Genomic DNA, 26514 nt, shown 5'->3' with positions numbered 1-26514 from the left:
CGCAGCATGCACAAGACGCCTGAACCTATGACTTTATTCAACAGTTGTGCATCTGTGACATTGGCACGAAGGCAAAAGAAACTGAACTTGATCAAAAACAAAACAGGAAATGATAGAAAAACCAATGAACCAAGCACAATTTGATCAGTGTTTATAAAACTTGCAGACCATGCAAATCAAACCAGTCTCGCATCTAAAACATGAGGCTATGTGCATTAACCCAGTTATGATTAACATTTAAGCAAAAGCACAAATGCAGGATACTTTGTACTTGATACGTGCAGCAAATAATCACTTTACATTTTTGTCACTGAGGCAGATATGGCTTACTTTTGAAGCTGCAAACAGGAAATAATGTTAAAGAAAAAAATATAGTTGAATCATTTCAAGCTCCTTTCACTGACAACTACAGGTTGCCAATTTTGATTTCAGAACTTTCAACAGTATGGAAATTAACAAAAATCACTCACGCACAGCAGTGAGGGCAGCTGTGATGCACAGCTGCTTAACCTTAAAATAACTTCAAGATTTAATCATGGCACAATTTACTATCATTCACCATCTTACATATGTCATTCAAATTTCTCCCTTTGATGCACAAATGATAAATAAGCAATGTTTTCATACAGTTGGCTTCAGTAATTTATGCACATCTTTAAAGGAACAAACCTTATTCCCCATCCACGGATATAAAAGCAGAAGCATAAGAAAAATGTTTAGTGAGTATGAGCCCATCCAACTGACAATTCAGAGTTTGCACACCCACGCCAAAACTGATGCCAGGCCAAGTTTTGCGTGTAATCAGATCGACAACAGCTGAGATTAAAAACCAGCAAACATTTAACTGTTGGGCACAAAGCAACACTGCATAACCCCAGATTTTCTAAGTGTATGTGGTGGATGCACATGTTGCAAATTAAGCACTTATTCTGTAACTATACTAACACACAGGGTATATTTCCTCTCCCACAGTGAACACTAGAAGCAGATAATAATCAGTGTTGAGGAAACAAAATGTCACTGAGACCTTGGAGGAAGTGTGAGGCTGATCTGTTCACAGGCTAGCAAGAAAGCATTGTTAATGGCAGTTAATAAATTACTCGTCTGTATTAGGATATGGTAAATCTGTTCAATGAATGCATAGTTGTGTAGAGTCTCCTCCCTCCTCTCTATCTTAAAGGTGGGATCAAAGTCCAATGAACGCTGCTGCAGGCTGGAAACATTTAACCAATTTTTTTTACAAACACAAATCTGCTGTATTTGCCTCAGTCAGACTTGATTAAATTCAGGGTCCTCACAGTTAGTAAACATGGAAAAGAATACATTTATGGATAGATAATTTTATGGTTGTATGTAGACTCCCAAGTTTCACAAAATACAATTCTGTCAGAATTTGGCTTTACAGTAGTTTTTCACACTAACAGTCAACTCGCATTTGCAAATTAATTTAATACCTCGTAAACTAGTTGCATCTCCACAGGCTTAATAAATTGAACAAACAAAACAAAACAAAACGTATGACCAAATAAGAAAATATAATCAGGCACATACAACCATGAAAATGGCAGTTTTACTTGTGAATTGTTTGTATAAATGCATATCCTCAAGTTCCAACAGATTCATGAGCAACACATTAAATGCTGGCCTCTTCCACTTGTGGCTGTCATAAGCACTCTTCATAATGTCACATTATGTGACCCTCTTCTACCTCCAGGATCTGCTCATTTGAGGTAAAAGTTGCATCTTTGCACAGGGGTCAAAGGTCAGATTACCCAATCATCAGCACTAATCTCAGCAGTCAGCCTGATGTCTTAAGACCTAATCACAGACCCACCGACGTAAACAGCAGTGTTCCTCTTCTCTAACATGGAGTTGCACTGCTCAGGCTCTCAAATCTGACATCGTTAAATCAGCGTGAAACCACATCAATATGATATAGCTCTGCGGGTGTGCAGTGCAACTGCAGTCAGTCCACCGACAGACGAACACCACCTGGCCCATGTGACCTCCCCTCTGTCTCAGTAGCTGGGCGGCTGGTAGCCGGCATCTACCTTGGGCGGGAGGTTTTGGGCGAGAGGAGGCTGCTGTTGGATGTCAGGCAAATTGCTGGGATAGGCTGTATAAGTGGTGGGGGTGTAAGTGGTGGGATTGTAGGAGGTGGGGGCATAGGTTGGAGGATAAGGGGTGGCAATATCCGGCACCGTCTCCGTGTAGGTAGGGATGGCAACATCCTTTACACCATGGCGGAAACGACCCAGGGCGAAGTATGTTAGGATTCCCTGCATGATGAGAATAAAAATGATGAAGTCATTCAAGCTTCTGTGAAAAATGTGCAAGTAATTAATCACACGAGAGGCCGATGAGCATTTTTTCAGCAATAACAGAAATAATGCAAATTTTACACAAGATTAAAAAATTAATGGGAGACACTCATTATGCACTGATGAGCCAAAAACACTGAGCATTCCTGCCTAAAGTGTTAAACCCCTGTTTTCTGCCAGAAGCAGCTCTGACCTGCTGAGGAATAGGCTAGAAATACAATTTGAAGGGGCTCTGTGGTATCTGGCACCAAGATGTAAGCAGCTCTTTAGAGTGGACTTATTAGGCTTTTCCTTATCCTCCGTCATAGATACACTGTTATCTTAATCTTAATGAAAAGCTACAAGACTGGGGTTAACAAACACATCTAAGGGAATCAGTACATTTTCTAAAATGTTAAAGCACTCTTTTAAATCAGAAAAAAGTACAACATCAAGTACACAATCAAAATATCTACAAAATACTTTCAAAACTAAATTTTACTGAATGATAAAGTGACTAAATCAAAGCCGCAATCCCACTCACCCAGGTGGCGATAGAGAAGAACGAGAAAGCGATGGTGGCACGTGCGGCGTCTTTGGGGATTGAGTGGTCATCGGGAGTTTTACTCCACTGACTGGCCAACAGGCAGAAACACACAAACCACAGGAAGGTCCACACTCCTAAAACAAACATCCAGAGAAACAGACGCACAAATGATCACCTTTTCCTCACTGGATGGAGGAACAGAAGCGTTCAGCTGAAAATACAGATATGAAAAGATAAACAAAAGGATTCCCCCGTCTCCGTCTGCTCGCACGAAAACGCGCCGTTTTTCCAAACTAACACTCTTTTGTTTTCCTGAAGAATGGCTGACTGTGGAAAGCCGATGTCTGTTTATTTTCATCTGAATATGTGAGGTCATACTCCTCCTCCACCCTGCAGCTCATTCCACGTCTAATGTTGCAATGATGAATACTGCGTTATGTCAGGGAAACAGTCAGCAGCCTGTCCCAGATTACACCAACACTCAGAGGCTTTCGACATGAACAAGTGCAGGCTTTAGGAACAGCTTGAATGCATGAATCACTCGCTTTCTTGCGTTTTTGACGATGGTGGTGAAAACACTTCAATCTATAATCTCCATAAGATGCTCAATTAGTTTATGATGTGATGACTGCAAAGGCTGTAGCCATTTAGCTCATGCCAAGTGGATGCGAGTATCATCTTGAAAGAGAGCACTCCCATCAGGACGCGAATGATTCAGAGAACCAAGTTTAAAGAAGAAAGAAGCGCCATTTCAACAATACGTTTGAGTTTATCTAGATCACTGAAATGAATGAAAGAAGAAACACATATTTCTGACCTCAAAATCGGGAAATGTTCTGTTATTTTATTGTTTATCTTAATTTGGTGTAGTATGAATGGCAATGGGAGAGCTCTTTATCCGTAGAAAAAATAAATAAATCTAAAACTTATGAAAACACAGTTAAAATGCAAAAATCTATGCCTTCCACATTGCACATTGTCCAAAGCCATCCAGTGGACCAGACCTGAGTCTTTATTGGGCCCATTCTGGTCACTGGGCCTTTATGTTTGACACCCTTGCATTATAGGATTAAAGGTGATCACTAAGAGGTACTTTGTATTAACATGTAGTGACCCTTCCCTCTATGTCAGGAGTGGGTAATTCATATTCCCAAGGACAGATGCTCCAAAGGGAAACAACAGCACAAACAGAGTCGAGGGTACAATTCGGTGACTCTAATTAGCAGAGGTGAGGCCCAGGAGATAGCAATCACCTATCACCTGTCAATCAAAGCATCCATGCCCCAACTTTAACTCTTCACAGAATCCAAATGAGTGAGTTCTAAAAATGCTTTCGCCCTCTTTACAGCTGCTACGAATAGATAAATTACATATAGAGGCTGAAACTATGTTTGCACCAGGCTGTAAACACGCTTCTGCAAACACACCCACCCACTTTGCATCACCACCAACTATTTTGCCTGTCATTGCCTCAGGTTTTTCTGTCAGTCTCTTCTTCCTTGTGCAATCTTTATAAAAATAAACGTTCATGCTCACCAGAGAATCCCAGGTCAGCAACGACAGCAAACCTCCTCTCCTCTGCGTTGCTCATAAAAGGCAGGTAAACGTCCAACACGAGGAAGGCCACACATGCCAGGAAAGCAATCACCCCGATACCGACTGCATAATGACACGCCGAGTCGTTGTGATTGAAGATGCATTTGGCTTCAGCTTCGTAGGGGGTGTTAACGTAGCCCTCTCCCGTGATACAGGCAAACACCACCATGGCAAAAATCTACAGAAAAAGAGAAAAGAAGGCGGGCATTAATGAAAACGAATGAAGAGTAAATAAACGCGGAATTGTTGGTAAAAGCTGATGTTTGCATCGCTCAAAATATCTCAAACTAATCAGGGTCCAGACATCCTCCTGGACTCAATTTATGAATGATGTGCAGGGATATCTCAGCCCTGGCAGAGGTGTCCAGTCTTAAGCTGATCTTGTTTGACTTAATGTACATATAAACTTGTGACGCTCATAGCGAATTCAATAAGCTAAGAGTCAACAAAAACAGATATTTTTCTATCATGTGTAACATGTGCCGCAAATCCACCATTATAATATTGTTGTTTAAAAATAAAATTCATCCAATGTGATGTTCGGCATGTACAACTGTGCCCTGGAGAGCTACAATAGGCTAGACGAAGATACTGTGTGAGCAGTTTGGAGATACTTTAGGTTTGTTAAACCAACAAGTTCTACTTTTTTCTTCGTGGTTTAAAATAGAAGAAAAAAAAAAAACACCCAGAAAACCTGATAAAAATGCAGCGGCAGCTCTGTCGCTGTCAGCTTCTTGCTCGCTCTCTCTTTAACATTTGTCAGGGTTATTGTCAGTTACAGTAACATTATCATCCTTTACTTGTCTGAGTTGTCTCCAATCATGCACACGGTGAAACAGACCAGAGGAGAGAAACCAGCATGACTTTAAACGACAGGAAAACGCAGAAATGACTCTCATACCAAACTACAATGACAAAAAAATACAAATATTTTTTCTTGGTTGCACTATGCATTATTTAAGTAACTGATGAATAGTTACATTTATGTATTTATTTACTTGTTACATTTTGTTTCAGTCATTTTTTATGCCATGTCTGATGTTTACTTATAGTTAGGAATAAAGTTTATGAATTTTACACTGGACACTTTGTATTGCCAAGAACCCAACGACACCAGTGTCAGTACTAAAGAAGTGCTGTATCACTGTGTGTCTGTGTCTCTGCATCAAGCAGAGGTTGGATATTTAGAGTGAAGGTCACCAAAATTGGCAAAATGGATGGAAAACAACAATCTGCATTTTAGATATGCTGTTGTTAATAAACATAAAACCAGGAAAAGATCTTCACCTGTCTTTGGATCTGTGAGTTCAGTGTAGCTTACAGAACGTTGGCGTGCAGATCAAAAATTAAACCTGTTGGGCAAGTAAAGAACTTTGTGCTTTCAAGTGTTATTTGTTTTTCAGACCTTCAAACGTGTGAAGGTGTTTAACTCTTTGCAGGCATTACATGACCTTTTCAGCTCCTTCCAGACAGCCGTTGTTCTAACTTTATGAAAAATGAAAGTTCCTAGAAAATACGTAATGTGCTGTAGCATGAAGGCAACATGTAAAATACTTTTTAAGCAGCCAATTCTTCAATAATGTGTTTTTGTATGCAACAGCTGGAAGTAGGATCAAAAAGAGGCTTGTTTTAGAACTCATGTGAGAAAGTTAGCAAACACCCCCAGGTTTGTCTTGTCTTCACACCACATCTATCAAAATGAAATGAAACTGTTTAGCAACAACAAAGTCACAAAAGCGGGTGATTTTTGTGGAAAATGGACAAGCTACATAATTATAACATAACATCTTTTCTTACTATCAACCCCTGAAATATGGACTTTTCCTTCATGTTAGTATGTGGAGTGTTTATTCCCTCTGACAGGCTGTCCCGTGGTTGGCTTCCCTGTGCTCTGGTTACCCACCTAACCATGTGACCTACTTCTGAGTGCAGCTGCCTGCCATGTGATTCCTGAGATGCCACCAGCTCCCTAACATTGCTTATAATGAGATCTGGGAGGAGGACAGAGAGAGACTGTTTAACTGGTGGGAAGGGAAAGAAGGCCAAAGTCCTGCTGGTGGGATGAAACCAACGATACAGAAAATGAGCTGCAGACAGAGACATTGGAGAAGTGAAAAGCGGGGAGGGGGGTTCCCTAAAATGGAACAAAAGTAAGACAGGGACTTTCAGAGGAGTAGATGGAAATTTTTGTACATTTTTAAAAGAACAGAAAGTGTTTGTGCAATGAATAACAAATGTCGAACTGACGCACAAGTGTCACATGTTGATTTGAACTTTCAGTCAATAAGCAACGCAAATAAGATTTGTTTGGATGACTTGTTTTTGCATTAAACCTAAATGACACGCATTTAGTTACATAAATATACTGCAAATATACTGTTTCAGGGAAGGTGTAGCTACTTTTAATGGCCAGGAGCGAGTGTATGCCCTTTTTTGTTTCAGGTAAGGCTGTTATAGCCCTTCCACCCAAAAAGCAAACAAACAAACAAAAAACCCAAAACAAACAGGTGTGTAAAAATATGTAACAATACAAGTGATCAAAATAACAAAAATATAAAAAGACTCTGTGGAAAAGAAACAACTGGACATACCCTTTATACAGGAAATGTCTTAAGTTTGTGGTCAGATTGGTCAAAACTGTTATTTAAACAACAGTTGCTGTTCATACTTAGAAAGGTTTCTCAATCATATGGAATTATAAGTGCAAACTCAGGAAGGCATGCAGGAAGTTTGCCCTGGAGAAGCTACGAAAAGCAGTAAGATGACTGAATGTAAGGAGAGTCATATTTACTAAGAAAACTGGTACAAAATAGGAAGATAAATCCCACAATCATGTTGTTGGAAAGTTCTGAGGAACTGGAGGCGGTTCGCACTTCTCCTTTTCCCATGTTTTGGAGCACACTATGTGGTAATGCGGTATTCCAATAAAGGTTAAACTGTGTTGAATGATATTGCAAAAGTTTTTGTATTAAAAAAAAATTATTTGCCTAGTTACAACAGCCGGGCAACATATTCCATTCACTGGTACACAATTCATTCGTTACACACAATATTGCAATAAATGCCAGCGTTAATGGAATGGAAAATGGGAAAAAAAAGTTAAATAAAAACTATGATAACACTGGTCCCAGGACCAGGTGTGCTCCTCTTTTGTGCAATCATACATGCAGGTGTCATTTTCTAAGATTAAAATCACCAGAGATACACAGTGATCCAGCCTGGAAGAATCTGAGATGAGCACAGCTGCACTGCATATGTGTGCGAGTCACAGGGGGAGATCAGTAGCAGACATTCAACAAGCATAACAGAGTAGCGGGTGTCACCTTACCTGCCTGTTAGCCCCTGTTTACCACTGACACACATATACAACAGCTACAGCTACAACCAAGGGCACAGTCTGTCCTCATCTGCCACACTAAAAACTGTTCACTCTGCAGATTAATGTGTGCGCTCGTCTTTGCCCGGGCCTGTCCTGCACGGGAGAATATTAATCTTCATTTACAAAGCACACGACAGTCAAGCCTAGTACATTCTGTGGAGATGTCGTAGCTCGATTTCAACTAGGAAGTGTTCAAGGACAGAAAACAATCCTTCGGTGTCTGCTCAGTCACTCAGGGTTGCACAACAGTATGTTTTTCACTATATCAACGGTCTCATTGAGATTCATTTAGGACTTTGCACATCCCAAATTCTGCGTGCCTTAAGATTTACCCAGCAACAGGTGATTAGGGCTGTAAAAGTTCCGAGAACTTTCTCTCAGCACGATTTCCCCTTTTTAATGTAAACACCACCTACTCTGACGCTTCAGCCTCGAATAATAAAGACTTTTAAAAACATCGATTTCCATCCGCTGTGTGAAGTGAAATTATGAGAATGTAATCTTGTGGATTATAAGGAGTTAATTATTAATGCCGATATCTGGCAGGTAGTGTTTTCCCGGAAGTGCAGTTTTCAGTCAGCAGCAGCGGGGGTGACCTGCGGCGCTGTCACGGAGAGTCTTGCTGTAAATACGACGCCCGCCGGAGGAAGCGCAAAAAGCTGCCCGCTGTCCCGCGGCATTACCAACGTATCTCATCTCTTCACCTCTGTGCGCGGACTTGCTCACATACCCCGCTGGACCTTTAGTTTCAAACACAAACAGCACTCACCCAGCTGAGAAAGCGCACGATGGTCTGAGGCTGGCGGATAAACTTGTAAAAGTCGAAACCTCCTCCTGCGAGCGCAGCTCCGTACGCACTTACACCGCCCGTCTCCTCCATGTCTGCCATTCAGCCGATCCTCCGGTGCGAGTAGACCTAAGGGGAAAGCAACGCTCCGGTCACAGTCGACTAAAACTACCAGCTACCGCCGCCTCCTGCACTCAAGTGGGACCAGCTCGGAGACACCTGAGGTAGCCGCTGTGCGCAGAAGGGGCGGAGCTACACAGAAAACTGTCGCCAAGTTACTCTTCAGCGGGAAATACGTCGTAACAAAACTTGGTGGCGAAGTAACTATCAGCTACTGTGATTGGTCCGCTCAGGATTACCGACGCTTACTGCGCGTTTTCGGCAATTTTTTCACTGGAGTCTTCAGCGAGAGAACAACAACCATCGCGATAATACGATCATAACAAAAATGATAATAATACAACGTCAACATAAGGACTCAAAAACGCAGACAAACTATCAGAACTGATGAGATATGGAAACGCTAGTGGGACAAATAAGTTTGCCTCTGAAAAACAAACACACAAACACACACGCGCGCGCGCGCGCACACACACACACGCACACACACACACACACTTGCATTTTATATCTAAGTGAGGAAATCTAATTGACACAATGCGTTCCCTAAACCTAACCATCAAATATGAATGTCTAACCTTTAGCCTAAACCTAACAAGAACCTAACACACCAACACTAAAACCACATTTTGAGCGTCAAAAATGCCTTCAAACTTGTGTGGCTCAGAAATTGGTTGGTTACTTATATTAGTAGATAGACTGTAGTGAACATGATTTATGAAGGGGTTATACATAAAATAAAGAAATAACTTGTTTTGAAGTATTTTTTAATTCTGCATATTTGTGCCAATATTGTCATCAGTCCAGTCATTTTTGGTTACTTCCAGTAAGTTTTTAGAACTGTGATGTTATATTTGTTACAGTTTCTGCTGCCCCCTTGGCTAGATCTCTCTTGAAAAACACATTTTTAATGTCACTGACACTTTTTACCCAGATATATAAAGAATATATAAAAGTATGGTTGCAGCAGCTGCTTTTTGATAGGAATGCTCTTTCTGGCTCTAAATTACTTGATGTGATCGATATTTAGTGATATGACTCACCTATTTTTGACAGATTTTAGGTCAAAAAGCCATTTTTAAAAGCTTAAATTCCCTCAGTCATTTTTTGGCAAATACTGCCATGGAGGTAATGGTGTAGGGGTCATGTAGATTTCCCACTGAAGCATAATTCAGGAATGACCCTGTTTACCTGTTAAAGCTCTACAGAGGTTCCCTGCAGAAATCTTCATTTTCTGAGAGCCATTACTTACCAGAATTTCTAGAACTGGACCAATTACACCTACTGAATGGTTCGGCAGAGTTTGAAAACTGCAGGTAATGCACTGGTTCTTATATATAACTGAGCACTCAAAGTGCTCTTATACAATTTACCTCATTCACCGATTCACACAAGCACTTTTTTCTGTGCTTTTCATCTAGCATTCACACTCCGATAGATGCAGCAGAGCAGAATGGAGCAGACAACCAACCTTCAGATTGATAGGTGACCTGCTCTAGCTCCTGAGTTACAGCCACCCCAATGTATCAAATATGTATTCAATGTTAAATGTATGTTTTGTTTTATTTTAATGTAGTGCATTTTTATTCCAGGTGTGGTGAGGCTAAGAATAAAGAAGCTTATTTCAGACACAAAAGAAAGCCAACTATAGGTCAAAATCTCGTGTTATTATCTGAAAATTTCACAGCAATGACACAAAATTTAAGTTATTATCTAATTTAGAAAAATACATTTTAGATATTTGAATTTTTAAAAGTAGATAATAACCCCAGATTTTTACTCATAGACGACGTATAGGTGGCAAAAAAAAAGTATTTTTTTTCCAGTGGTAGATACAAGCTTACACAAATGGCGGCAACATTGTGCAGAACAGAAAGTGTGCAAAGTTTCTAAAAAACATTTTAGAAACAAATTGATTATTTGTCAAGTAACCAAGTGGTTTTACTGACTATAGTGGCCATAAGCTCATTCATGTATGACTAAAATTCATAAATTTTATAATGTAGTCAATTATGTGTTTCAAAAGTCTTTATCCAGAAATGAGTTAAGACAAACACGAATGTACAAACGAAAGATGATTTATTTAGAGAATTCTTGTATTAAACGTTTTACCATTCCACACCCCCCCACGCCCGCCCAAAAAAAATAAAATAAAATTTCTATGCTAAATTATATGCTATCATCATTTTTCACACCAAAATATAGATGAACTGATAACTTTGTAATAGTTTGACCAACAAATAATTACAATAAAATCATCATAGCCCAGCTGTGTTTTCATCCTTTCTTCTATTTCAGACACAGTCTGAACAAATTTGTTGTTTTTAAATGTGTAATATTTAATATTTTTTGCAACACTCGGAGCTTGCTATATCCTGGTTTGTTAGCCAGTTTTCACTGCAAAACATTACAATGTAGAGGTTACGAGTGAAAATCATGATAAAAATAAACAAACCAAACAAACACATTAATTACCCCACATAACTTTCCTTAATCCGTGCATACAAATCGCCCAATTCCTGTAAAGCACAAAGAAAAGCCGTGGAACAAGTAAACTGACAAACTCGTGTTAGAAAATAATTTTGCAATCAAAAATTATCACACAGGCACATATAAATATACAACCGGGGTCAAAAATGATTCCACTGGTTAAAGAGAGTTCTTTCTTTCTTAATTTTGTTTCCCTCATCCTCATCAGTATTAAACTTGGCACCTCTGACTTAACTTGTCCTTCACAATGTTTTACAGATAACTGGTAAAAGTGCTCATGCTGTAAGGACGCTGCAGCACTGACAAAATGTTTATTTCACTACAACAGTTCACGTTTAGAGAGCAAACATCCACGTAGTTCTTTAAACTGGTTCATCCTTCAAAGTCTTCTTCTGAATCTGGGGCCATTCATCTTCAGAGGATTCAGATGCCTGAGGGGAGAAAACAAACAAAATACTTCAACGGCTTGTTTATCTCTAACTGGGTAACAAAAGAAACGTATCTGGCCTCACCTGATCGAATTCATCCTCTCTCGCTGCTTTCAGCAGATCAGAATCATCACTGTGGACTGAAAAGTCCTATAAGAAGACATTATTGAGTGGTGCTTACTGTGCTGGGAGTAAAGTGGTACAATACAATCAGTATGTCATTGAATGCACTAAAGAAATCGCCACTTACCAGCTCGTCCTCATATACGGCTTTGCTTCTCTGCATCTCCAAGCTCCACCTGCAAAGAGACAAAATGCACATGTAGGCTACAGCTGTCTTAAGAATGATTAAGTGTGCAAGCACAGACATTTTTATAGTCCCATACAAGGGAAGGAGAGAAAGGGGTGTGAAAAAAGTAGTCAAATTCAAAACAACTACAGTTACTTTAATACCCCAAAGTGATTCAATCCCCACAGACTTCCATGTTATTCATTTTATTTCATTCGTTATTTATATCTTAAACTGCTGTTAGGTTGTTGAAAGCTGACCCATTTTAGTGAAGTCAAAAATAAGTAAGTAGCATTTCATGTGACATTTTTTATAAGACACATTGATCACTTGTTTCAGTTCCATTATCATAAAAAAACCCCAATTTTTCCAAATTTCCAAACCACAGTACCCCATGTTCAATCTTAGCTCCCCAAATCTTACATGTCATTAAAGACAGGATCACAAATGTACTCATAGCTCTCTGGTAACCCTGTGATGGTGAGTCTTGACTGTAGACAAGAAGGGTGTAGCATCTAATATACAGTAGAGTTTTTCCCTTGATAGCTTTAATATTTAACCACAAACAAATTAGAATCTAGGCTTGAACATTACATTCATTGTTGCTGTTCTTTGAAAAGCCGCTGTGCTGCAAAAGGAAAACAGGAAGCAGGGCCACTTTACTTTGTTACTTATAGTCCACCATTGTTTCTTTCAGTGGCCTATGGTGGATACCACCCCAATAAAAACAAAGAAAAACCTGACTCTGGAGGAAGTAGCCCAGTTCCCTTCACATAGGAAGCATTGACATTATAGTTACTATACTTTTCAGCATTTTCAGAATTAAACAAAGAACTCACAGAGACTTTTCTCCATACTGCCTCTTCCCTGAAACGAAAGTGAATAATGTTATTTCTCAGCAGCAAATGCAAAGGCTGCAAAACGAGATGAAAGAAAAAGCATCTGTACTCACTGAAAATCACTCCAATCCAGCAACAAGCAGACATCAGGAAAATCAAAAAGGCAAAACTTGCAAATACAACTCCCACTACAAAGTCAGGAATGCGGTTCAGCACTAGAGGGGGAGGAAGATGAAGAGATGATTTAAGCTGTCACCAGGTATCTGTATGTTTGACTCAAATCAACTGTACCTTCTTTATCCAAATATCGCCTCTTGCTGCTTATGGCGGTGCTGTTGTCGAAGCTGTCTGATACTTCACAGTAGTACGTCCCGGCGCTTTCCCTCCCCACAGATAGCAGGAGTATCGATCGTTGTGGCATCTGGTCCACCACATAGTAGTAGGTTCCTCGATCCTGTAGGAGGGTTTTGTCGTGGAACCACTGATAGTGTGGATGTGATCCCTTCTCCGCTTTGCAGTAGAACCTCAGGCCAGTTACAGCGTAGTTTTCTCCAGTGTCGTAGTCATAATGCATTGTCACAGGTCCACTAACAGGGACTGTTGGATGCCAGAAAGGGATGTCAAGACAAATAGATGTTAACTGTAAAAACACATGCTTATCTCAGTAATTTGTTAACAGTTTTAAAAACATACCAACATGCAAGGGCAACCACTGACTGTATGTGGTCTGTTCTCCGTTGCTCGCATGGCATCTGAGAAAGCCTAAGTGGCGGTCCATGACCAAAGGAAGCTTAAATTCGGAATGTCTCTTTTCCACTGTCATGTTGTTGACCTGTTCTTTCCCACGGTACAGCGAGTAGGTGATAGGCAGATCTCCTCGTGTTGAGTTACAGACAACTATCGCAAAATAATTTTGTGGCTCTTCCTTTAACACAGTGAAGGAGATGTCAGGGGCTGACACAAACTCTGAAAGAAGAGTAAGAAGAGTGATGTTATTTTGTTGATCTGCTGTCAAAAAAACAAACCATGATGAATTTACGAAAACATGACCAGGAGGATTTTCCCCCACAAAATGAGTGCTAACCTTTGACTGTGATTTCAATTTCAGAGCTGTTGGAGGTGAAGACTGTTTTGTTGAAGACGTTGGTAGCCACACACTTGTAGGAGCCACTGTCTTGAGGATTTGTTCTGAGGGTGACAAAGAAAACTATTCCTGTAATATTTGAATTTATTGTTTCCATAGACTGTACAGGAAAAATAGGTGTCAATATATGGCCAGCAGGGGGCGACTCCTCCAGTTACGTAAAAGAAGTCTAGAGGAGTTCTAGAGTCTATGAGAGATTGACTCTTAAATCATTTTCTGATAAGTTTATGGTCTAATCACACTAGTTTCAGGTCCCTGTTAGTTTCTGTTAGAGTCAAAAGAAGAATATCAGGTATGCTTTGGGGTGGGCCTACCTGGTAAATTAAAAACCTTGTATCTGTCAAAACATTTGGTCTGAATGACTGTTTTATAAATTAGCTGATGATTTCTTAATCAGTCTTAAATGATTATTCTTAATGGTTATGGAATGTTTTCTCTTGTTTAAACTGACAAACAGCAACATCTATGGTGGCCCTGAGAGGCCAAACGGACTGCAACTTAAGAAAACACCAGCAACAAGAAAAACGCTGCAAAAGCACACAAAACACAACGGAGATAGGAAAAAAGAAAACATAAATAGGAAAAAACAGATTTCCAAAAGCACAAGGGAAGTGTTTCTGGGGAGACAATAAACCGACGGACCAGTTGCAGGAACCAAAATATGCTAAGAATTGCGCTGGGAGACACTTGTGGAGAAGTGGAGGATCTATCGGTTTTGTGAGGAAAGAAAAGATGAGAGGTAAGTGTGTTAGCCTAACTATTAGCCTAAAAATCCATCATCAGTATTATATGAATCATGATAAAACACACCTACCATGTTTTGGGTTCCTGCAACATGTCCGTCGGGTTATTGTCTCCCCAGAAACACTTCCCTTGTGCTTTTGGAAATCAGTTTTTTCCTATTTCTATTTTCTTTTTTCCTGTTTCCGTTGTTGTTTTTCCTATTTTGGTTGTGTTTTGTGTGCTTTTGCAGCGTTTTTCTTATTACTGGTGTTTTCTTAAGTTGCAGGCCTGTCAGGGCCACCGTAAAACATCAGACATTTTAGCCCATTCTTCTTTAAAATACTACTTGATTTAATTGAGTTTTAGTAGTATTCATTTACGCACAGCCCTTTTAAAGTCCTGCCACAACATTTAAATCAGAGGTGTGGACTTTGTCCATTCGCAGCACCTTGATTCTTTTCTTTTTCAGTCATTCTGTTGTAGATTTGTATGTATGCTTGGAATCATTACATGACCCAGTTTGGGCAAAGCTTTAGCTGTTGGACAGATGGCCTCACATTTGACTGTGCAATACTTAGAGGTGTTCATGAACAACTCAATGACTGAAAACATCTGTTGTTGCAAAACCAGCCCAAATCATCAGCTCTCCATCATGCTTGACAGTGAGTATGAGCTGTTGGCTGTGTTTGTATTTCACTAAACTTAAACTTGGTTGCACTTGGTGATGATCAGGTAATCAAGTGCGTTTGATTTGGGGCACGTGTTTTTTTTAGATAATCCTACGCTGTCAGAAGCTCAAATGTAAGTGGACTGTTGATTATTAGTAACATGCACCTGCTGGATTGCTTCATTTGATTGTCACTAACCTGTAGATCGTGAGCTGGTTGTCATAAATACGACGGAGGGAAGACGGCGATACAAGCTGATCACTGTGCAGCCATTTGTAGGAGATATAATTTCCAGCGCTAAGTTGACAGATTAGCTGAAGTGTTTCTCCCTCAAAGAAGTCATCTGGACCAGAATTGATGATCTGTGCACCTTTCACCGGCTCTGCAGGACAGACACAAGAACAGGCTGAGATCATGGTGCACTTTCTGAACAACAGTAATGCTTATTGATACTGACTACTGTTTCCCCAAACTTCAGCCCCCAACTTCAAAAACAAAAGCAGTTATGTTTTTTTTATATATCCAAAGGACTGGTGAAACACAATGAAACAGTTTTATTAAAAAAATAATTAAAAGATAATAAAGACAACCCAGAGTGATAGTCAGCAACTGTTTATATGCATATAAATAAAGGGACTCACCGATAACCTTTAAATAGTGTAGGTTGCTGGATGTGGAATTAATATGAGAGATGGAGCGGTTTTGTACGCTAGCCACACACTTCAGATAGCCGTCATAACGCTTTTTGATAACCATGGGAATGTTTGCGGCCTCCCCTTCCAGTGAAGTGTATTCACCCAATGCCTTGTTGGGGTCATCCTCCCTGTAAAAAGGGTAGTAATTAGAAAAATTTCATCATTTAATGTAACGTGTCTCACCACAGTGGTTAAATTGAATGTACCCACTTAAATATCTGCAGCAGGATTTCGTGATTTATCGGGTGGTTCGGCACTTCACATTGAAACTCTACATACGTTTTCACCAAAGCCTCATTGGGGCCATACAGTTGTGGATGCCCCAGAAAAAACTGACCTATAAAGAATAGAAGGAAAGACAATGAAAATATCACAAAAAGAATCAACAACAACACAATTAAAATACACACATACAAACAGTAACGCTCACTTACTGCTTTCCTTAAAGCAGCAGCACAACCCTGCAGGGATGAAAAAACGAGAAAGAAACTAAAGAGATTGGAAGATTTTAACATTGCGAAATATTAAGTTTACTGTGGTTCCCTTTGTGTTGCTTACCCAGAATGACCACAAAGAAGGAAGTAAGCATCTTCTGGAAAAACAACAGACTTTAATACAACATTAGTCCTTGAAAATTATTACAGGGAGCTGCTGTCAGACACAAGTGTGACAGTTGTCAGTTTTAAACTGTGTGTTTAGGCAATGCATGTGGATAAGTACGCACACACCCTCTTAGAAACATGTGCAAATAACTGATAGTGTTACTCTGGACCTCCCTGCTCCGTGCCTCTGTCATATCAGCTAATTAACTGGTGTTGTTTGCTATGAATATCACGTGAAACACAGTGTAAAGTAAAACTGAAAGTAAGTGTTGTGATGTGTTTTTGCATTATTTTAATTTAAAAAAAAAAAAGCAAAAACACCAGAAACAAAAAGTAATCTAATCATTAAAAATTTATTTGCATCAAAATAACAGTATACAGGAGGTAGGCAATGCAATTTCGCACTTGTCTATAACTGAATGTTCCAACAGTGCCATGTAGAAAGTTCAGTAACCCAAGAACATTAAATATGAACATAATATAAACATTTAAAATTAAATATTGTATTAGGAGGTGAAGGAGTCTTGTGCATCATACTGTGACCTCAGTGATCTGAAAGAGAGAGAGAAATATGTTACAATCACATCTAAGGGAGCTGATTTTGGCTTAAATGCAACTTTTTCTGCTCACTTTTTTTTAAATTCTTGGATCCAGAAAAAACTGTTTTGCATGACTGACAGTTCAAAATAAGTGCCTTTGTGCAGTCACACATCTAAACACACAAACACACGAACAACAGAGAGCGAGGACCCTCAGGAACTGTTTTTGTTATTAGCTGGCACCACACATGAAACATCAGGGCACAAGCACACATACCAGTAGTTATGCAGGACACTGGTGTTGTGCCAAAAAGTGATTTCCAATGTCTTTCTGTGTTTTTTTTTGTTTTTTTTTAACGTCTAATATCGTCACTTATTTTAGTAAATAGACTGTAGTGAACAGGATTTATGAAGGATTTATACGTAAAACAAGGAAATGACTTGTTTTTGAAGTATTTTATGACTCTGCATATTTGTGCCAATATTGTCATCAATCCTGTCCTTCTTGTTTACTTCCAGTAATTTTTTAGAACTGTGATGTTATATTTGTTACAGTTTCTGCTGCCTCCTCGGCTAGATCTCTCTTGAAAAACACATTTTTAATGTCAATGACACTTTTTACCTGGATAAATAAAGGATATATACTGTAAAAGTCTGGTTGCAGCAGCTGCTTTTTGATAGGAATGCTCTTTCTGGCTCTAAATTACTTGATGTGATCGATATATATAGTGGTATGACTCACCTATTTTTGACAGATTTTAGGTCAAAAAGCCATTTATAACAGCTTAAATTCCCTCAATCATTTTTTTTGGCAAATGCCAGTGTGGAGGTTATGGTGTAGAGGTTAAGAACTGACAAATAAATTAATGTTTTGTTACAGTTAGGAACAAAAGGTGCAGCTCACTAGTCTGTGGGTTTGGCATCTTCATGTAGTTTACATAGTTTGAGTCTGAAAGCTTATGCTATATATTTATGTGTCCTGTACACTGATTATTTCTTATCAGTTTGTTCAAGCATGTGTGATTTCCTAGCAGATTCCAAAAATATCCCCCTGAGAAAAATATAGAATTTGTGCTCAGGACAGGAAAACTGACACACTAAGGAAAGTGGAGGAAAAATGTGTTCCTTGTTTTATGTACCAAATGCAGTAGTTCTTTACAGAAATCCTTCAGTGAATTTACATATACTTATTTCTTAATTATAGGAAAGAAAGGGACATTAAGAGTGTGACTGGACTCTAACATTTCACTGATCCTGAATAGTAGTATTATAGTTTTTGCTTGCATACCTGATTTTGAACATCGTAATCTGTAGCAGTAGTATCAGCCATATTTCCCCCTGACTGGGACGTCAGTTCAGACTGGAGTGCATCAGAGCTGGGGTGAGATGGCACAAACATTTATGAAGAGGATGATGTAACTAACAAACAATCCTTCCTTAGCGTTAAACAGTTTAAAAAAGCAAATATGTAAAGAATGCACATGCAAATAATAACACAACAACAAAAGAGCCATATCAAAGTCCAGATATTTTAGATATGAGCCCGTTCGTGGTTAAAATATTTTGAAAGGCCAGAATATCTATATTCCACCGAAAAGCATAAACTTTGAAAGTTTCCAAGCAATAAGCAATAAGCTCAACTCTGTGCTGATCCCTTTTAAAGCACATTCGGTTCAGGTCATTTAAAAAAATTGAGCCACTTTACAGCTGAATCGAACCCGTCTGACTCTTCAGAAATGAAGTCAAACTCCAAGATGCTTTGACTGTAACAGCTTACCTATGGAGGTAAAGCTCAGTGACATTTGAATATATTTTTTTTTAAAGCATACAGACTTGCTTTAATGTGATTATGTCTCAGTATTTCATTGTAAGGTTACTGTATTTCAGCTGTTTTTATTATTTTCTGTTTCATCGTTTGTGTTTTCTGTCTTTTTTTGTTATTCTCTTTCCAGATTTTTACTTATTTTTACTTAATCAATTTAGCTGCTGGGTTGTCATGTAAATTCTTTCTTTAAAGTGTTTCATGAATAAAACAATAAATAAAAATATTTGTTACTATTATCTGCCCCCCCCCAAATACACTGCAATGAATTGCATGATACATTTTTAAGGAATAAACTGCAGAACAATACCACATGTAGCAAATATGATACAAACTACAACTCTTATATGCAAATTAGTATTTAATTTTTTTTTTTTTTACTTCATCAGAAAGTTCGCTAAATACTCCATTAAAAAAAGAATTTTCTTGCATTATTTCATTTTTCAGGCTTTAAAGTGTTATGTAAATATAAGATGATCACACTTAGTTATAGTTGGAGTGTTTCAGGTGTAAAACTTACTTTGCTGGAACACTGTTGGTATGAGCTGGAACAACAGATAAGATGACAAGAAGACAAGAAGTTTTAATAGGAATTCCTGCGTGTGTACCAATCAGTGGATTCCTGGTTCTCACACACACCTTGCTTGTTTTCAAACATCTTGTACACGCAGGCTGAACCCACTGCTAGCATGAGGAGAACGAAGCAGCAGAATGCGATGGTGACAGCTTCTGTGATGTTCATGCAAAAACCTGAAAGAGATGAGACGAAGACAGTTTCACACTCTGAGGCAGCGCACACACTGCTGCACAAAAGTTTAGGGTCACCTGTGACATCTACAAGTTTGAATGAACTGCATATTTGTTTTGAAATAAAATAGTATAAACTGTACCAGAAATGTTGCAAATGACAAGCAATAAGCAATAAAACGTTATCAATCAATCATTAATGACTTTTAAATGACAGTTACATTTTTACGCAATTTTGTTTTCATTAAAAAGGCCAAAGGCTATTCTAACAAAGGAAGAACATTCAATGCTGGAAACTTGCAGGACTGAGCAAGAATACAAAGAGTCTCCTGACAGAGACACAAACACCTCATTGTCTCCCTTTATCAAATGTTTCCCACAAACCTCGAGCTGCAAAATTGCTACAGATGTCCAAATATGTTTGGATTAAAAAGAAGAAAATTTGTGTAAAACAGAACAAATCTGTCAAGCCTCATGGAGGAAATGTTCTGGTTTGGGGTATGATGTGGAGGTAAATATACGATTTGTGCAGATTAAAATGGATTTAGCTGACAGACGTTTAGGATCGCTCTTGTCGGGAGCCAGCTTCCTCGTACAACAGGTCAATCAGCACAGATCCAAAATATGCAAGAATTATGTAAGAAAGAAACAGCTGGTTGTATGTCTGGCTTGGCCACCAAACACATCTGTTTTTGTCTATTGAGGTGATGTTTTTGCATCTATTCAGTACCCATGAAACCAGTCTCACTTGTAGGTGGTGCTTCGTGTACAATGGAGTTCACAAACAAAAAGCCCGCTGAAATTCACTTTCTTTTAAAAAGTGCAATGCAAAAAACTCAAAATCTGAAAAAAAAGGGGGTGAGAGCAGAAGATCGCGATAGAGACTGCACTAGGATCAGAACAGGAAGTTTCACTAATGCTAAACAGCCAAAGCAGGTTATGTCACAAAGACAGGCAGAGCTACGTGGGGGTGGGGGGCACAGGTGAACACAACTGACAACAGGTGAGAATAATGAGGACTCAAAAGAAGACAGACAGGAAACAATGCTGACACAGGGCACAGGAGAAAACATCCTTCAAAGTAAAAGCAGAGAATAACCCAAAGAGACTGACAGGCATGAATACTAACACCTACTACTAACAAGATGACACAGACCAGGAAGCACAAGGGGGGCTATCATGATAAACAAGAACCCTCTTTTCTTCTTCTTCTTCTTTCAGCTGCTCCCTGTAGGGTTCTGCCACCATCTCACCCTATCCCTAGCATCCTCTTTTAATCCCAAATGCAAGAAATCACAAACCAAAACTTATTACTAAAAACAAAACAAACAAAACTAAAACAAAACCAGACCTAAGATTTGTAATACACTAGAATAACAAAGGAAGCATAACAGGAATCCTAACTATAATCACAAAAATCAAGACTTTAGACACAAAAAAAGGGTGGAAAAAAAAGAAAATTAAAGAATTCAAAAAAATGAATTACTGACAATCAATGAAGACTGCAATGCTGTAACTCTACTCCTTGGACAAAAGTAGAATTTAAAGGGCAAAATAACTTCAAATTCATTATTTAATCGACTGTATTTTTCATCACTCTGCACTTTCATTTAATAAATACAAATATTTTAAAATATTTAGTTGTTTTTTTTTTTGCATGACCCCAAACTTTTGTGCAGAAATAAGATTAATAAAACAAACAAAATATTTTTACTTTGACTTGGTGGCGTTTCGGTTGAGGACGCTGCTTGAGACATGGAGTTGACTGAAGGCATAAAAAGTGCAGAAACCCACAGGAAGACACATTTATATTAAATGATGCATGTGAACAAAAGCCTGGGTTGAACAGAAATCCTTTTTAAAGCATAATTTGGCCTTCTTGGAGAGAGCTAGACAAAAAGCTCAATACCACACTCATGTCTGGACTGTGGCATAAAGATTCAAGGGACGGTCTTAAGGTGGAAATGATCTATCATGACTGCTTATTTCAATTGGTACTGTATGTTTTCTTGCAGAGAACCATTACATGGAGTTTATAAACCTCAATAATAAAGCAAGTTAGTATACTTCCCAAAATTAATACTCCACAAGTTTTACTCCTCTCTTAGTCCTGGTCTTTCACCTGTGACTTGGACCAGCTCAGCTGCACTCTCCACCCAGGGCCCAGAGTCATCGTAGCTGTCCCTGGCCCTGCAGCGGTAATACCCAGACTCCTCAGGGCTGAGCTTAGTGAGGATGAGGGATCGTCTTCGGTCAGCGAAGGCAATGTGAGGCAGGATGGGATGAGTGTGGGAATCCGGATGAGACTCAGAGGGAAGGACAGAGTCATTGAAGAGCCAGGAGATGTAAGGAAAAGTTCCTCTGCTGACGTGACAGCTCAGCCTTGCTGTAGTCAGTTTGGAATCAGCTGTGTACAGATATTCCACCTCCACTTTCACATTTCCTCCAACTGGAACTTGACAGACAAAGAAGAAGGAAGAGAGGGTCACAAATCTCACATAAAATATAGACTTCATGTAAAACATATCAATGCAGAGGTGTCTTAAACATGCAGTCTTTCTAATGGCCAGCAGGGGGCGTTTCGTCTGGTTGCAAAAACAAGTCTAGAAAAACGACGCTTTCCTCATGAATTTGTGCTCTTAGGTTTGAGTCTACTTGTCTTGGTCCTGTGTCTGTCCTTACTTAAGAGTTTTCCTCTTTGTGATTTTCTCTATTCTTGTAATTCTAGTTTCGTTTTTTTTATTATGTGTTTGAGCTTTTTAATTTTTTCATAGGTTGAGTTTTCAGTTTGTTCCCATGTCTTGTTGTTAATTCTTGGTCTGTGGGAGCCGTGTTTATGTTTTAGTTACTTCCTGTTTTATTTTGGCAGCGTCTGTGTGTTTAGTATTTAGTTTTACTTCTCTGTCTCTTCCAGGTGTCTCTCACCTCTTTGTGGATGTAGTCGCTGCCTCCCTTTGTCGGCCTGTTCAGTTCAGTTCTCCCTGCTGATTATGCTTTATGACTTTTTCAGACATTTGGATTCATTAGTTGATTCTCTGTTGTGGATTTTCATAAACCTCAACTAAATAACGGTCAGTCTTTTGTTTTGGATCCTTTTCTGCATCAACACTTACTGAACGCAACTTCAATTCAGTTCAGTTTTATTTAAATAGTGACAAATCACGATGGAAATCCTAGATAATCCCCCGATCTGAATCGTTTACACATTGAACTTCATATTGTATTGTAATGTAAGCATCTCTAATGGGCAACAGGAGAAAGAATGCACCTTTAAGTCACTTTTGCATTGGTTGCATCCATCTACAGTCTATGGTAAAGACCGAGATCATTCACACATCTTCATACCTACTTCCAGGTTCACAGGCTCACTTGTGAGGTCCTGATTCTCGGTTTTCACCCGGCATCGTGCCTCTCCCATGTCCAGCTCGGGGACTACGACTACAAGGAACCAGGCAGCCGGGGTCTGAGCTGCTGTGACGGAGTCCACTTCTTTACCGTCTAGTAAAAGATACAAGTTCACCGGAGGGCTCCCTCTTGTTGACCAGCACGTCACATTGCCATGGTAACTGGTTCCCTCTTTATGAACGGAGAAGGAGATCTCTGGCTTTGAAACATAGACTGGTGCAGGAGGAAGGAGGAAGAGTTTTTTTAACTTCACTGAAATGGAAAAAATATCAATCCCTCAGTGCTAATGAAAACTCATTAAAAATGCCCTCTGGGAACATTACAATGGACCTAATTGCATGCAAATCTATTCAGTAGTTCATGAGATATTTCTGAACTAAACTGGCTGATAGCGCCAAGTAGCAAACGTAGTATTTATAAACTTTGTAAATTCTGTTAATATGTACCTTTGATTGTCACCTGGACCTCTGTGCTGCTGGAAATCCTTTTGATCTCATTCACGCTGGACCAAGCAGTGCAAGAATAATTTCCAGCATACTCAGGAGTTACCCTCTCCACCAGCAGCTTGTTTTCCACAAAGTGGAAGGGGAGAGAAGTCGAAGATGTTATTTCCTTCCGGTTAAAAAACCAGCTGTAGGAAAGGTTGGACCCCCTTTCAGCGTCACAACTCAGGGCCATGCGTGACCCCTCGTATGCAACTGGGGGGAAGGGTTCAGAGGTCACTCTGGTATATGATGGTGGAGCTGGAAATCAGGGAATAAAAGACAGTTGGTGAAGAAAAGGGGAAAGTCAGTTGAGTAAGCTTTAATAAACTACCCAACATCCGATACTCACTGACTACTCTCAGCTTAATGCTGTTGCTGATTTCTGTGGTTCCTCCAGCTGTGGCCCTGCAGTGGTATGACCCTTCTGACGCTGCAGTTACTTTGATAGGGAATGATGCAACTTGGCCACCTTGAAAATCTCTATTGCGGCCAATTCGCACACGTCCATCCTTTATCAGCTCATAGACGACTGGTGGGGAGACGTTAGATGCAACACAACGGAAAACCACCCTCGGGCCACTGAAGGCCAGGTCAGGACCAGTCAGCACCGGGCGAAAAGAGCTTGATCCACCTAAAGAAGCAAATGAAACAACTGTGCATGCAAACTTGAAACTATAAAAAGATTTAAAACTATGCTCAATAACACCGGCTAAGTACCGTTCAGTCTATGTTGCTACCCTCACCTGTGACCTTAAGCTGTGTGTAGTGACTGAAGGAAGATTTCATTGTATTATTGGACTTTTAATGATTTATTTGAACTGTTTTTCCCAGGCTGTAATGTTAGTATGACACTGGTACAAAATTATAGATACCTTTGATATGTATGTGGAATTTTTTTTCCCCCTTCCTGATTTCTTAGTTTTGTTTTGTTTTTTTAAATATTCGTCACTCTTTAAAGTTTCAGATAATCAAAAACATTTTTAATGTTAAACTAAGAAGTAAATGCAAAAGCTCTCCAAACCTACCTGGACCTATCTGGAAAGGTAATTTCCCCCGCTTGTTAAATCATGAATTATTTGGGAATTTTTAAAAGCTGATTTCATTTTCACTAGCCACACCCAGGCCTGATTACTGGCAGACCTGCTGCATCAAGAAATCACGTAAATACAACCTTTGAGAGGTGATGTTAGAAGAGATTCAGATTATCTGAGGCAACTGTGTGATGATATCATGTCAAAATGGACCAAAATCTCAGAGGGATGTTTACAGCACTTTGTGGAATCACAAAAGCTTTTCAGGCCATGTTAGGCAAAATTCAATTACAAAAAACATTCATTTCTTTAAAATTAAGAGTAATATGTAATCTATTACTTTTCTTTTAGTAACAACCCCAGCAATGGTGATTTGCACCTTACAGGGACCAGTCTTTAACTGCTGTTGGCAATTTTGTACATCAATAATAATAAAAAGGTCCTAAATCACATACAGGACACTCATTAAGCCATTTTGCTTTATAGAATTTGAAAAGTGGTTTTCCTGGTATTACCGACTACTGACTGATATCTGTAATTACAGCCAGCAGACACAGGGAAAACAAAGACACATTAGAAGTTTTATGCTGTGAAACAGCAGGGATAACCACAGCACCACTATGCTGACTGATACAAAATGAAACACATCAGACATTATTGAATGCTTTTCATTAAAGTGAACAATAAAACTTTAAAATCTAAAGAAAATATCAACTTTCTTGTTGTTTTTGTTCGAACACTGACTGTCCACATTACTGTAACCTTGTTTCTGAAAGTATTTTTAAGAAGCAAACATCTGAAAAGTGTGAAGATCTCTGTCATCTTAGCCACATATCTTAAGCACCCAGTTAACACACTTACTTATCTTGACGAGGAAACTTGCCACAGCTGGAAAAAACAACACACACATTAACAATATTATTCAATAATAATAATAAATTTTCCCAGTTTTACATCAAATTAATCAACTCACCCAAAACTGGCAAAAAAATAAGAGCCTGACGTTTCTCCATAACCCTCTCATGTACCTTTGGGCATGGTTTCTTCAGCTTGCCAAGGCTTGCAAGGGTGTTACACATGTGTTGCAAGCAGATAACATACTGGGCTGTTAACTTCATTTTAAGGATCTCTGTGATGTCAAATGCAAATATGGCTAAAATGTGCACAAAGATTTTGATCAAATTGGAGAAAAACATGCACAGTCAATATTAAAGGACACAGTGAGGCCACAGTTAAAGTCTTTGAGTGACCGTGACCGCCATACTTTCAACATATTTTGTTTTACTCTACAAGTGTATGTGCAAACATTCCTTATGTACAACAAATTGTATCCGTAACCTGCATAAATCCGCACCACACCCAAGATGTTAGGAGAAATAAAAGAATGAGCCTGCTTCCTTTTGATGAATAGTTTAAATGCTTTTGATTAACATGTCAAAAACATTCAATACAGTTAAAGTGGTAAAAAGCTCTGATATAAGTTTTTCATTCATCTTCCATGGGAATAAGTTTATTTATTTAGCTTTTGGTATCTATATTTATTTGTTTATTTAAGAGGGACAGTGCACATTAAGGGACATCAGCAAAAAAGATGCAAGCAGGCCAGCTGCTCCGGACATGCAGTACACAGATATAGAGGTTTCTCCTGTGACATTATGCACACATTGCTCAGGTGTTTTCCACCATATTGGGTGGGATATAACCATTACTAGAGAAAAATGTGTTTTCCCCGACTGTTTGGCGGTGGTTCTGGAGGTTACAAAGAAGGTGCTGCACCAAAAACCACCTACTGATTGCGTTGATTACTACCTGGTTGCCTGTAGTTTTCCACGTTTGTCTTCAAACATCTGCTAAGTATTAGGGGTAGTAAAACCTAAA

The 26514-nt window shown here is 39.1% G+C and overlaps 3 protein-coding genes across 4 annotated transcripts; all 3 read right to left on the bottom strand.

Annotated features, from left to right (window-relative positions):
* Positions 1 to 17: 17 nt before the first annotated feature.
* On the bottom strand, positions 18 to 8932 carry syngr2b (synaptogyrin 2b). The gene is made up of 4 exons (XM_005735729.2): positions 8592 to 8932; positions 4384 to 4621; positions 2845 to 2981; positions 18 to 2279 (listed from the first exon to the last, which is right to left on the bottom strand). The coding sequence occupies exons 1-4, from the start codon at positions 8709 to 8711 to the stop codon at positions 2019 to 2021; spliced, it is 756 nt and encodes a 251-aa protein (XP_005735786.1). The 5' UTR covers positions 8712 to 8932; the 3' UTR covers positions 18 to 2018.
* A 1875-nt stretch (positions 8933 to 10807) lies between these two features.
* On the bottom strand, positions 10808 to 16822 carry LOC102203159 (immunoglobulin superfamily DCC subclass member 4). The gene is made up of 13 exons (XM_005735727.2): positions 16564 to 16822; positions 16440 to 16466; positions 16216 to 16342; positions 15952 to 16133; positions 15509 to 15692; positions 13860 to 13963; positions 13469 to 13741; positions 13067 to 13372; positions 12889 to 12990; positions 12776 to 12803; positions 11898 to 11946; positions 11732 to 11797; positions 10808 to 11650 (listed from the first exon to the last, which is right to left on the bottom strand). Exons 1-13 carry the CDS (start codon positions 16592 to 16594, stop codon positions 11582 to 11584), a joined length of 1548 nt encoding a protein of 515 aa, XP_005735784.1. The 5' UTR covers positions 16595 to 16822; the 3' UTR covers positions 10808 to 11581.
* Positions 16823 to 21427: 4605 nt separating this feature from the next.
* LOC102202415 (Fc receptor-like protein 5) lies at positions 21428 to 25712 on the bottom strand. 2 transcript variants are annotated; one of them, XM_005735725.1, is made up of 6 exons: positions 25610 to 25712; positions 25498 to 25524; positions 23955 to 24236; positions 23567 to 23863; positions 23061 to 23333; positions 21428 to 22170 (listed from the first exon to the last, which is right to left on the bottom strand). In XM_005735725.1, the coding sequence occupies exons 1-6, from the start codon at positions 25647 to 25649 to the stop codon at positions 21809 to 21811; spliced, it is 1281 nt and encodes a 426-aa protein (XP_005735782.1). In that variant the 5' UTR covers positions 25650 to 25712; the 3' UTR covers positions 21428 to 21808. The 2 variants fall into 2 exon arrangements, with proteins under 2 accessions (XP_005735782.1, XP_005735783.1); XM_005735726.1 differs by having other exon boundaries at positions 22092 to 22170; positions 23065 to 23333.
* Between the last annotated feature and the right edge of the window lie 802 nt (positions 25713 to 26514).

The sequence above is a fragment of the Pundamilia nyererei genome, unplaced genomic scaffold (genome assembly GCF_000239375.1).
Source record: "Pundamilia nyererei isolate P.nyererei 1_Seehausen unplaced genomic scaffold, PunNye1.0 scaffold00065, whole genome shotgun sequence".
NCBI lineage: Eukaryota > Metazoa > Chordata > Actinopteri > Cichliformes > Cichlidae > Pundamilia > Pundamilia nyererei.
Note: the sequence above shows the minus strand (reverse complement) of the source record. Positions and strands in the feature narration are given on the sequence as shown.

Excerpts from the sequence above, each read along its gene's own strand:
- syngr2b (XM_005735729.2), bottom strand. The coding sequence starts at position 8,711 with ATGGCAGACATGGAGGAGACGGGCGGTGTAAGTGCGTACGGAGCTGCG. Across the intron at positions 4,622-8,591 it reads TCGTGCGCTTTCTCAGCTGG|ATTTTTGCCATGGTGGTGTT; the intron begins GTGAGTGCTGTT and ends CTTTTTCTGTAG. Across the intron at positions 2,280-2,844 it reads TCTTCTCTATCGCCACCTGG|GGAATCCTAACATACTTCGC; the intron begins GTGAGTGGGATT and ends CTCATCATGCAG.
- LOC102203159 (XM_005735727.2), bottom strand. The coding sequence starts at position 16,594 with ATGCTTACTTCCTTCTTTGTGGTCATTCTGG. Across the intron at positions 13,964-15,508 it reads AACCAGCTCACGATCTACAG|AACAAATCCTCAAGACAGTG; the intron begins GTTAGTGACAAT and ends TGTCACCCTCAG. Across the intron at positions 13,373-13,468 it reads GTGGTTGCCCTTGCATGTTG|TCCCTGTTAGTGGACCTGTG; the intron begins GTATGTTTTTAA and ends GGCATCCAACAG.
- LOC102202415 (XM_005735725.1), bottom strand. The coding sequence starts at position 25,649 with ATGGAGAAACGTCAGGCTCTTATTTTTTTGCCAGTTTTGG. Across the intron at positions 25,525-25,609 it reads TATTTTTTTGCCAGTTTTGG|CTGTGGCAAGTTTCCTCGTC; the intron begins GTGAGTTGATTA and ends TGTTTTTTCCAG. Across the intron at positions 22,171-23,060 it reads GCCTGTGAACCTGGAAGTAG|TTCCAGTTGGAGGAAATGTG; the intron begins GTATGAAGATGT and ends TTGTCTGTCAAG.